The 12,789-nt window shown below is 42.3% G+C and overlaps 1 protein-coding gene across 2 annotated transcripts in view; it reads left to right on the top strand.

Annotated features, from left to right (window-relative positions):
• LOC135991580 (multiple epidermal growth factor-like domains protein 6) overlaps nucleotides 1-12,789 on the top strand; it is a 199,209-nt gene that overhangs the window by 123,222 nt on the left and 63,198 nt on the right. For both annotated transcript variants that reach the window (XR_010606529.1, XM_065640310.1), the window contains exons 6-7: nucleotides 4,033-4,155; nucleotides 10,708-10,833. Coding sequence is in view for 1 of the 2 variants with exons in the window: in XM_065640310.1 (XP_065496382.1) it covers nucleotides 4,033-4,155; nucleotides 10,708-10,833 (249 nt within the window). In the remaining variant the exon portion in view is untranslated. The remainder of the gene's footprint in view (nucleotides 1-4,032; nucleotides 4,156-10,707; nucleotides 10,834-12,789) is intronic.

Raw genomic sequence — 12,789 nt, 5'->3', positions numbered from 1 at the left:
TTGATCATAGCTGTTCCTAAATGTTTTAGTAATGATATGAGAAAAGCCACTGATGTGATGACCCTGAATTCCAAACAAGCAATCACACAGCTCTGTATTTAAACAGGTTTTGGGCAGGAAAATCGGGCTGTTGCCAATGTGGCCCATCAAATCAGTTGGGGACAAATGTCCTCGAAGGTTAGCAGAGCCCCCATTCAGGGCTGTAGAGGCCTTCGAGATTTGTAACTTCTCCAGTAGGATCTGCCCTTGGGAAGGGCACGGCGGCGGCAGCGAGTTGTGTATTTGTACGCCACGTCCTCTTCTCCCACATTTGGGACTTGGGATGTGGATCCTTTCGGGATGCAGGAAAGTTAAGTGTGCCATTGCGATGCACAAAGCTCGGTCCAAATGCCCAGACCTCAGAAGCACGAAGAGCTAAAAAAGGTGCGGTTCACGGTGGCTGAAATTCTTTATATCTTGGAAACATGTAGCGTTGACTTTTGGCTTGTATGACTGACCATAAGGCTATTTCTGCCAGCTTGTGCCTGATGAAAAGTGGGTAAACAGGGACACAATACCTGGATATCCTGGGGTACGTGGTTCGGCGTGTGCTGCGTACGGACAGAGTGAAAAGCAGAGGTGCCTTCAGTAGGGAATCCCCTTAAAATGCATCTCTGAAATCTTCTGCAGGTGAGGAGGAGGATATTATGATTATATGATGTTCACATACCGACTCTGCTCCGTTCACCCAGCAGCATAATCCCCTTTGCAAGGCAGCCGCGGGACAGCAAACGCTCTCGTTTCACTTCTTGCCTCTCATCTCAGCAGCTGCTCTCCCTCTATTTTGTGGGAATGCAGTTGCTTTCACCACGGTCTGACTTGTGATAAGCAAGCCATAAATGGCTTGAAATTTGGGTTATTCAGATAAGCATCCTAAATTGTAACTATAGAAAGCTGAGCACACAAGTGTTTTAGTTTGATCTGCAGTGGAAACTAACCCAAATTTAATTATAGTGTGTTGTTAAACGGATACAATCTTCCATAATCCCGTGGTATTCTAGAATTAAAATATGACTTCATATTTCTATAATATTTTTTATATTTTTATAACTTCATAATTCTAGAATAATTTTATATTTCCATTCCTATTACCATGTAGAAAAAACAATGGCTTCTTCTGTACTTATAACAGCATAAGTTGTTGCTTTCTTGGTATGTATATCTCCTGGTATGCGTGTCCTCTACTAGTATAGATATTTAAAGAATATATATTTAAAGATGAAAGTCCGAATAGGTTAGACTTTGAAAACTTCAATGTGCAGTTCAAGCATTTAGATTAGCGTCTACTTTGCAGACTCCTCCCCAGACAAAATAATTAAGGTATTTTTCTTCTGTAACTGGAGGCAAAGTTGTTTCCTGGCTTTGAGATGCTGGAGACATTGAAAGGCAGCCGTGCGTTGCATTTTTCTTGATTATATCTGTAGTACGTGAAGGAATCTTTCAATATATAACCCTTAACATATTGACCTTGCAGAGAAGGCCTGAGACTAGAAGGGATCGTCTGTCATCAAACTTGCTGCTCTCGTGGCGTCCAGGGCAGACGGTCGTGGAGTTGCGTTGCAAACTTGTTGATCTCACCTCTGGTTTCTCCCCCTACTTGCTGCAGGGAGTCTCAGGGTGGGGTTAGGTATAGTTTGTATATACAAGTATTTTAGGGTCTTTTATTTTCCATGTAATTTTGTTGCCCTTCAGCAATCTAATTGCTTTATGGCCTTTTGGGATATGCCGCTGCAAGAGAAATGCCGTTGAAAGAAGAGCCGCGGTGCGTGCAGGAGCTCCCCCGTAAACCAAGTCACTGCTTTAAATGTTCAGATAGAGACTAACAAACAAAACTAACTCAAAGTGCTCATTTTTATTAGCTGGACTATGTTTTTCTCCTTTGTAAGTTCTGATATCCTAACTTAAAATGGTATTTGGTATATTAGAGAAATTCTGCGGCTGATTGTAGCCTATAAAATTAATAAATTGACGCTCCCAGTATTTGAGTTTATTGAGGTATAAATAGTAGAACGTGGTATACTATGCAGTTCAGCTTCTTCCCCGTTATGTTTTTCTGAGCATTTTTGCCTATTCTATTTCTGTGATGCTCAAGACAAATAGTTTTCTGGTTTTGATTTTATCCCGGCATTTTTCAGCAGACTATTTCTTAACAGTATAGAATTCAACAAGATTAATAACATTTTCTGTTTACTGTTTACATTTAGAAAAGCAAAACTTCTGTTTAAAAAAAAGTGTACTCCAGATGTCTCCAAGCAATAGGAAATGTACATAGTATACAGTCTAATAAAACAGCAAATATAGCAGAGGGATTAAAAGGTGGTGCATGTTAGCAAACGGTCTGAATTTAAACACTGGTCAACTCTAGGACTTCATTTTAGGTGAAATTCACATGTGAAGTATTACAAGTTAACATTATAAACACATTTCTTTAGGACTAGGACATCGTGCGTTTCCAAGTCATCTTTAAAACTTCCTTTTTCATTTAATTTTGATTAGGTTTTCTAAAACCGCGTAAACATAAAGGCATTTTAAAAAATGTAAACCAAGAAAGTTAAATGCAAGGCAGACATTTCAACAGCAAAAAAATATGAAAGCCAGACCCCTTGTTCCTCAAGTGCAAAATGGGGGCAGAAACACCCTCTTGGTGTTGCTGTGTCCTGCTCCGTGGCCGGGTCCCAGTGTCCTCATCCACACCTGCTTGGGTGTGTTTGGGTGGAGAAATCCTTTCAATGATTTGAGAACATGATCTAAAGAGCAAATAAATCAACAGGAGTCTTTAATGTTGAAAAAGCGGGGGTCCTTTCTAGATGCCTGTTGCAGAAGGGAGGTTTGGCTTTGGTAGCCGGGACAATTTGGTACCAGCATCACCCCTGGGTGAGGTGGTGGGAGGTGGAGTTACCATCTATCCCCAGCGGCTGTTAAGGAAAGAACAGACAAATTCTAGGCAAACATCTACCAGGTGAAATTTTGTCAGGGAATGGACCAACTGACCCTTATTTCCAATGACTTCTGTGTTGATTTTTAAGGTAATGCTGTCAACCTGCCAATCAAATGCTATTTACAGTAGCCCGGTGTTGCTGGAAAGGTGAAGAACCTGCTTATGCAGTGCTTTTGGAAATTCAGTTTTGTGGATCTGTTTGAAACCTTCACCTATTTACTTAAACTTTTCTTATCTTTTTTGTCCACCACTGTCCATCATTTTCAGATGAAATGTTACAGCAGCATTCTCAAGCTTGTTTAATGCTAGTTTCCCTCTTCATTTGAGTGAACACAATGTCCTAAAATGTGAAATATGGAAAGAAACCTGGTTGGGTTCAGAAAAGGTATCATCAGGAAACCACGTAGTTTTTCAGGGAAGTCATCCGAGAAGAAAATATAGGAAATTCAGGTGAACACAAGGAAGCCCAAGGGACAAGAGTCACAGAAATGTGGCAGAAAAATCTTAGTTATTTTTAAATGTAATATCTAGACTCTCTTGGTATTCAGTGGTTGACAGTGTAACGTTGATTGAGAGCGTGGGCTCTGCTTTTGCGTGGCCTTTTTCCGTTAATGTCGGCTGTGCATGCTTGTACCCTCAAGAGCACCTGCTAAGAGGATTAAAGGCCTGATGCAAAAGGAAATCTTCACACAGCGATTTTCTACAAAAGCCAAATGTTTGACCAGCGGAATCTACAAGCTCAGATGTGTTACCTTACCCTCATTCTTTCCCTGGTTTTTTGTCTTAGCCCTGAGGAAATGGCTGTGTCACGGATCGCTCTAATTAACAAGGGCTTCAGAAGTAGAGACTACAGAGGCGGTGCTCGCGGGAACTTTGAAAAACACCATAAAATTTCAATTTTCTTTGCTCTGTTTAGCGTGCAGAAGCGAAGTAAACAAAAAACCCAGTCCGAGTGCAGCGGTTGCATAATGTATGAGCTACGTGCTGTCCAGGAGAACCAGGGTTATGTCTTTGAGGCTGTTTTGTAATTCTCGTTGTCTGGTTTCTTCCTCCAGACGTGGACGAGTGCGCGGTGGTGAACGGCGGCTGCCAGCACGGCTGCGTCAACACGCACGGCTCCTTCCACTGCCAGTGCCGGCCGGGATACCGGCTCCACGCCGACGGACGCACCTGCATCGGTAAATAAACCTTAACAAGCACTTCACCTGCTTCAAGACGTGTTTTTCTCTGCTAAACCTGCCTTTGCGTAAGTGCAAAGATTTGTAGACTTCCCCAGTCTGTTTTGACTAATTCACAAAGGATATCATTACCCTTTCTAGTTCAAGCAGCTTGTGAGAATTCAGCTATTTCCAAATTTTCTTCTTTTTTTTTTTTTTTTTTTGCGAGCAAAGCGGTGATGGTGTCCTGTGTTTCTGTGATGCAATCTTGTGAGAATTTCTTTTGTTTTTCAGCAGCCAGCAAAGAAATAGGGGGTCTTCGTTTCCAATGAAAATGTTTTTCCGATTCTGATCATTTTTCCTTCGTGTCACATCCCCCTGCATGTTCCAGCTGTGCCCTGGGCTTTTCTGCCCTCTGTTGCTATTCTTCTTTCTTTGTCTTTTTGCCTGGTTTTGCTGAAGAGGTTTGAAGAGTGGATAGTGAAATCAGCTGCCCATGGGTCCGTGACAAAATGCTGTTCTTCCACCCGAGCAGTCCCAATGAGCAGCTCGAGTCTTCAGTGATGGAGACAAAATGAAAGCTTGTGGTTTCCACCCTGAAGCTGGATTTAACCTGACAGTAGGTGACCATCTCCATTCAACTGCCCAGACTGGGACCCCAGAGGCTCTCGCAGGTGGTGGCATGAGCAGAGACGAGAGGACATTGTTAATGGGGCGAGGAGTTCAGATGATGAAGTAAAATCTCTGCAACCGTGCTACAGTGAGCTGAGCAGAAAATCTTCTTGGGAGGAGCAAGAGCAGAGGCCAAATTTGTGAATGACTAAGATACATTCGAGAATATGGTGCTACGGGCTGGTAGCTAGAGAGGGAGCTCTAAAGGGCGAATGAAATATTTAACTATGCACTCAGAGGTCTTCTCTGGTTTTCAGAGAATGCATGAAGAGAAGCATCTCTACCCTTCATCTCTTCTCTTCAGCCTCTGCTGTATATTGAATTTTTTAGGTAAAACAGTAATGCAGAATTGCCTGCCTGGGTCTCTTTTACATTTTATTTATTAGGCAAAGTGATAAGTACAGGTGGGCTGGGCTGAAAACGCTCCTCCAGGGCGTATTACATGAATGTTTAGTTTGCGCTAATCCTTTTAGCTCACATGAGAGGTGCATGTGAAGCTGAGAGTTTTGAGCACTTTTCCTGTGATTCTGCTCATGCTGTGAACTGATAATCAGGGTGCTATGGATTCGTGAAAGCTCTGTGTTCCCACAGAACAGGACTGCAGTCCTATGCCCTTTGATCCGCTCCTTTATCTATGTTGATCTTTAACTGGTTGCACCACTCCTGTACATCAGGAATACATCTTACTCCACTGCAGTCGTGTTTGTAACATCTCCGTTACAACTGGTACCAAATTTCCCTTGCTCAGCCGGCAAAACCCATGCTGTACCCCTCTGTGGCACACAAGAAAAAAAAAAAGGAAACAACACATAAAAGCCAATAACAAAATAAGTTGCAAACCAAACTGTTTGCCTTTCTTTAAATTAGTTTTAAAGCTCCCATATGGAAGATCTTCAGTTTTTGAATGCTTGTTTGTGGATGCGTGTCCCTTTCTGCTGGTATTAAATGCAGAGCTAGTTACGTGACACAAGACCTTGTTCTGTGCTTGTGGAACACTTTAGCAGACCTGCCATTAAAAATAAATCCTGTGTTTCTCTGGTTGGACTCTGTGCTCTGAAACAGGACACACAGAGTTAACTCTGTGTCTTGCTAAAAATAATAATGATAAAATAAAATATACTCTTCTTGTGCTGGATTTAAATCAGTACAGAAGTCAAGTAGTAGAATTCTGCAAAAAGGATTAAAACGTTCTGTAATTTGGGAAGAAGAAAAGGATGTCATTTGTTTAAATTTTTAAGACTGATTTTAGATAATATGAGAAGAACAGTCAAGTTCAGTCAGACCACATCTGCAGAATAAGTTCACTCACAGTTTGGTCATTGTCTCAGTTCTTGCAGAAAGTCCCTTGGTTGTGCTTAACATCAGCCAAATATGTCATCAGTCATTTCTGGTATTATCACAGCAATAAATTTACTGATGCAACTAAAACACAAGATACACCAGTGCTCAAGCCGTGGGAATAATATTTTTTTATTTAAAGGACTTACCCTTTTAGGTTTGGTTTACCACATACATAGATTTTCAGTGTTTTGGTAATTAACGGCAATTAAAATTATGGCAAAGCCTCAACCATTTCTTTCTCTTAGTTGGAGAAGGAATGGGCAAGAAAACACTGGTGTGAGAGAAAAAAAAAATACTGTAAAAGCAGAACGGTTCATATTTAGCAAGAAACACTAATGCTTTCTGCGAACTAAAAGAAAAGAGAGAAATCCATGTATCTCTCATCAGATCTGACCAGGAAAGACCAAGAAGTGAAAGATGTGATGTTCGAGTCACGTTACTCTCTCTTAATAGTCTCATTTTCAGCTGCATTGGAGAGAGAATGTTATATAAAAAAAGAACTAAAGTGGCTTTTGGGGGGAAAGAGTTAGAGAACTGAATGATAAACGCAAAAGGTAGCTATTACGACAATTAAATTAATTTACCTGTGTAATATGTAAAAACTTCTGTGGAGATAGAATAGTAAAGTTTTCTTATGGCACAAATAATGAAGAACCTCAGTTTGGAGTTGTCTTAGCTGTGAACATTATCAGAAAGCAAGTTTTCATTTCACAAATGTAAGTATTCACAAGAAGTTATTAAAAATACTTAATACAATGTTCAGTTCTGTTTGCAGTGTCTCAGAAACTATTGAGGAGAAACAGAAATTAATCCTAAGATGAGAGACAGGGGTAAGTTTCAGAGAGAACTGTTATTATGGTAATGGATATACACAATACTGAACGAAGGATATTGGGTTCTGTTTCAGCTGTTAAGACAAGACAACAAAATAAATGGATATAATAAGCTCTCATGCATTGGAACACAAGACAGTCACTAACTGATGAGGACGGAGAGAAGCATTTCATATAAACCAGTAATCTAGGAGTGCCTCGCATTGGGATTTGGGCACGGACTGCTTGCATTGACTGGTAGGGATGGAGAGTTTGCCTCTTCTGCTGCACCGGTTTGTACGTACAGCTTTGAGCACTCATCCAATCGAGAAATAAACCCAATAATGCCCACCTCTTTTGACCTAATGCAGCTAAGCAGAACATCCAGTGTTTCAAGTAGGGCTTGCATTAGCAATCATATTTCTTCTGTGGGGTACTCCAGAGGATGTAACGATCTCTCCCACATACTAAGAACAAAGAGGGACTATGTTCTGGAAATGAGCTGTTTACGCAAGGTGATTACCTCAGCTGCAGAAGTAAGAAACAAGCACCCCTTTATATAGGCTTTCCAGATGAACCTAGCCCGGATTTCTGTTATATTCATTCTTTCCCCATCATCTTTTTCTTTTTGGCAACCGTACATTTCTGGGAACAAAAGTGCCAAAATCACTTGAGGGGAAGCAGATTTTGCAGCCTGGATGGCTTGGAAATCTCCCATACATAAAGAAGTGTATCTGTCTTCTTATAAGGTATTCAGACCACGTCTGAAGAGTCGAAAACCTGGGATAAGCTACTTTCTGGTGTGAGTGCATGGAAGATGACTGAACTTCTGTCACAAGCTCTTTCCGGTCCCCCTACCACGTTGTCACAGGGTGTTTGGGATCCTGACTGATGGCTGGTGGTCCATCCCTCTACCACTAGTACAAGCCTCAAAATACATAGTTTGAAGCAATGTATTTGTTGTTTGTCATCCCTCCTACTCTCATTAGGAACTTCTACTCATCCTTTAAGGCAAGCAGTCTTGTTCAGTGAGAACTAGCATGTGAAAGTAAAATGCTTTCTTCTTCAGTCCTTTGATGGTCTCTGATACTTTGTTCCATGCCAGAATCCCATCTTTTTCAATGCTTTTTTTTTTTTTCTTAGCTTTTTGGTCCCACAAATTTTGCTTGATATTGGATTCATTTATATATATATGTGCCAGGCTAAACATTCAATACAAATTAGGTAATTTGCATAACCAAAGGTGACACCGTCCAATTTTTTTGTTGTGTTTTTAATGCCTTGGTTATGTTATTGTAATGAATCTAAATTAATTAAAGTTTAACCAACTGATGCCTGGAAAGCAGAAACTGAGGCAGAGAACATGTTTATGGAAGCACTGGACTGTGTTTTTGGATTGATGTAAATTCATTGCCTTCACTGGAATTTATTCTTGTTTGAACTCTTGGAAGTGAAAGCAGAGCACAGTCTTTAGAGCCCGATTCATGCCTGGTGCCAGCTGTTGTCTTTGATGTCTGCCTTATGCAGAAAAGCTGTTGAGATGCAGGTTTTTGTGGAGACTTTCACACACTAAGGCTCCTGATAGAGGAAGTAACAAAGAAAATATCTCTACAAATCTATAATCTGTGTTTTTCCACGTAAGTAAATGCACAGTATGTCTGAAGTTTCTTGTCGTTGATAAGGTTGGATTTCAGGTGATGGAAGAGACTGCATGTTCTAACCCCATGGTTGCAATGTATACCTCCAACTATGGCTTGATACTCAGGTTTTTTGGTACAAATACGACCATTATTATAAAAAGTAATGGGTTGAGAAACGTATATTGCTCAACAATTGGCAGATCTTTCCTGCATGATGCCTCCTGCTGCTGTCCCCCTTCCTGTGATGCTGCCTCCTGGGCTCAGCATCGCCGGGCGTTATCACCAGCGCCGGTCCAGACCTCTGTGACTGCCAGTACTCAGCAGCAGGGCTGGTTTTTTCCCAAATTTCACAAGTAAAAATATGAAAGAGCCATATTTCTGCCTGAACCCCGTGCACGTGCTCAGATGTCCAGCCACAAGCCCCTTTACGAGAGGGGGAATTAGACTCATGACGTGACATCTTTCTCTGATCAAAGATGTGTGGCCAACATCTGGCAGCACAATTCATCCTGTTTCTTCTGTGGCAGCTCTTCTTGTTCAGTCTGGCACCTTCTCACGTAGCTCGTGACAAACCTGGAGCATCCCCTTGGACCCCAAATGCCACTGGAACCCCATACCCAGCTGGGCTGCTTGGCCCTGCCAGTGCAAGTTCTCAACACAGGACTTCACACCTGAACCCTTCTGGCTCCAAAACCTCCAAAATTCTCCGTACGACAGGTTGCTGCTTATCTCCCCTTACATCCAAATTGGCTTATGCCCAGAAAAGGAGGGAGAAAATGGCACTTTTAGAGACTGAGATGTATACTCTGTCGCTTGGAGCCGATTTAAGGCGTCTTCCATTTCCTGAAATATTTTCATCTTATTTGAATATTCTTGCTGAAAAACAGGTCTTTGGATACAAACGTGCAGCAGGCAGGAAGCTTTGAGTGTATCGGGTCTGCTGTCTCCTGTGTAAAAATCAAGCTGCTTTCAAGTTACATCGCTAACGGGGTGGGAGGTTTGCAGACACAGGTGGAGGTCAGAAGCCAGGGTCAGGTCCAGAGTGTCCTGGCTACTGCTGTGTATGCATCCATGATAAAGTAAAAATTTGCCTCTTTTTTTGTCTTTTTAACACATACTTGACTGCACAAACTAAGTATTTGCTAATTGGTAGCACAGAGTGAAATGTATTCTACAGCAGCTTTTGGGGCTAATGTTTTCCTAATGTCTATTACAGATAGATGAATTAATATTAATATTCCTAAACTAAATATCAAAGCTGTTTTGCTGACTTCATTGGGTCCAGAGTTTCATACCTTCCATGAAGGACCAAATAATCTTCCCAGCTACTCACGGAGAACATAATACAGCCCTGCTGTTAAAATATATATATAGATGTAGCCATTCACATACGCTTACATATGTACAGCACAATAACAGGTTCGAACGATCTCTCTTATTTTTATATGCAGTGTGCGAATAGGTGTGGGTGTGTGTTAATGTATTTTGGCAGGAGGAGAAATGTTTCTCCAGAGGCTAGGGCTATATGTTGAACAAAAAAGAATATTAATTTGCTTGAGTAAAAGAAACATTATCTCTAGAGATGTACCAGAGAGCTTCTCCGTCTTTGTGGTTTACTTTGTAAGTCTGTCCTGTGGAGCTTGTGATTCCTGTCATTTGCAGCTTCCTATACATGACACTGAGGAAATCAGCCTGAAAGACAATTTCTTTTTTGTTAATCAATGATAGCAAGGACAGAAAAAAAAAGAGACAATAAACCAGTGAGGAAATGCCGGTGGGGCTGCTTGGTTTTCCCTCCTTACCTCAGTGGAATCTCGAGTGCTTTGCTTCTGTCAGATCAAAGGATGGCTGTACTTCAGTCAGTGTTACGGCTCTTAGATCTCACCTGCCTCTCACTGAAATCAGGGGGTTTTGCTGACGTGGGACAGTGTGTCAAACAAGCACCGCGAATGCAAAGGGGAGCAATCACGCAGGGGATGGGGACAGGTGCATTTATGAAAGCTGTTCGGCGAGGTTTGCCTATTCCTATTGTCATTTATGTATTTAAAATAGGAAATATGTTTACTAGGTTGTTGACATACGTTCTTTCAATGCTTTCTTACCTCCAGCCATCAATTCCTGCAGCGTTAACAAGGGGGGCTGCGAGCAGGAGTGTGTTCAGCTCGGTGAGGACAGATACAAGTGCCAGTGCCAGCCGGGCTACCAGCTGAAGAGGGACGCCAAGTCCTGTGAAGGTGAGTCCTGCGCTACCTGCAATTTAAAAGACTCCAGGATGGTGCTTTGGGTCACTGTATTCTGTCATATTTCATCCTGCTTGCCAAAAGCAGCTCTGGGAATTGCTTATTAGCCAGATTAAAATGACACAGTTTTAAGGTGTGAAGTTCGCTTTGATTCACAACTTCGAACAAGATTTTGACCTCATAGACTCCTGGCTGTGCATTGCACACTGACGATGATGACATAAGTTGGGAACTTAATCACAGTTTAATTGTAACATTTTATTAGTCGTCCGTTGTATATAGACTTGGCCTGTATACCATATTTTATTCTACATAAAGCTTTTTCTTTATCTGCTTTTGGCTTATGTTGCTCCTAATCGCAGTCTGATTCATTCATTCTTTCCTTCAGGTTTCTGAGCAAACGCTCTCACAAGCAGAACAGGAATGTTACCTTTGGGTTTGATTGTTATTTTTTTTCTCTCGTATATGTCAACATATTCATCAGTTTTTAAGGCAACCCCCCCCTTCCCCAACACAAGCACACACACATGCTACTCTTGAATATGCCAGAGAAAGATAGGGCCAAATTTTTGGATTTATTGCGCTAAAATTCCTGTCACTAAAACCGTTTCCATATGGCTCCTCTTCTGCTCGGAGATTTTTTATGCTGTGTAGAAAGTGTAAGTAAATCCTGCTGTTCAGCTTCCTTCCAGCTCATGCTGTGCACAGAGAGCACTTGGCCTTTGGTGTTGGCCTCCCCGAGTCCTGCCCTCACCTCTCCTCTGTCTCGCATGGGGTGGCTGTGTTTTGTCCCTAAATTGTCAAAAAGAGTCAGAAAAGGGGAGCGTTAGTGGGGAGAGACCATCGAAGATCTTCCTTTGCTGTTTTCCGGGCCCTTTCCAAACCTCTTGCTGTTCCTCTGCTGCCTCTGGCCCTCGAGATGTCCTTGGCCCAGCCAGCTGGGTCTGGGGACCTCCGCATAAAACATTTTGGTGGTTTTCATGGTGCTGTGGTGGGACAGAGGTTGGATCGGCAGGGTCTGAGTGTGGCCATGCCCAGTTGGATGGAAGTTGTCCCTTGGGCTGTCATGAAGCAGATCAGACCTTCTTGTGCCACTTCATGCTCAGCTCAGCAGCAAAACGAGCAGGCTCGGTCCCCTAATTGATGAGGTTTTGCCACCGCCCAGGCAGCTGTGGCCGGTCACACTCCCCCATGTCGTGGGGCTGATGAGGGTCGGTCACTCGCCGAAGGCAGCAGTTCATCACCAGCCAGTAATTACCAAGCAGTGGAGAAGGGACAAGGTCAGCTTTGTCTGCGGGCGAGACCTTATCTGGAATTTGCGTGTATGTCTGGTTACCTGTGTCCAAGGTGGTGTAAATCAAAAGATAATAGCAAACCCCGCCAGGGGGCCAGCTGTGGTCAGGGGAAGGAGAATCTGTCTCGTGAGGGGAGCTCAGCTGGCAAAATGAAGAAGAATGAATAGGATGCTTTTCTCTCATAGATACCTTAGCGAATAAATATCTGAGAGAAAAGTGCTAGTTAAGCCAATGGACAAGATTTTTACAGGAACAAACGAACATAATGTGGCCATGAATACTATATAGTCTCTCCAGTGTGAAGTCATGGTTGCTGTGAGCAAGTCTTGATACAGCCCAATTCTCTTTCTTTGCGCAGATAGGACAGGAGAACAGGACCCCGTTCTTGCCAACCTTGCAGTGAAGGTCTGGAAGGTCCACAGCACATGCAGAGCCCATACTCACACTTCACCAAGGATGTCACTGCTGTCCCATCACCTTGGCTTTTTCAGATGAATTTGCTGAATGTCCTGGGACATCTAGGAAATGGAACAGTTTCAGTAAATTTTTTTGCCGTAGTGTTTAACGGCTTGGAATAGAGCTTCATAGGATGGAGTCAGTTATCCTCTACTGTTATTAAATCGAACAATAAGAGCCAAAAATGTAGTAAGAAGAA

Source organism: Caloenas nicobarica, chromosome 8, assembly GCF_036013445.1.
Source record: "Caloenas nicobarica isolate bCalNic1 chromosome 8, bCalNic1.hap1, whole genome shotgun sequence".
NCBI classification, from domain to species: domain Eukaryota; kingdom Metazoa; phylum Chordata; class Aves; order Columbiformes; family Columbidae; genus Caloenas; species Caloenas nicobarica.
This window is presented reverse-complemented; position numbering and strand designations above follow the sequence as displayed.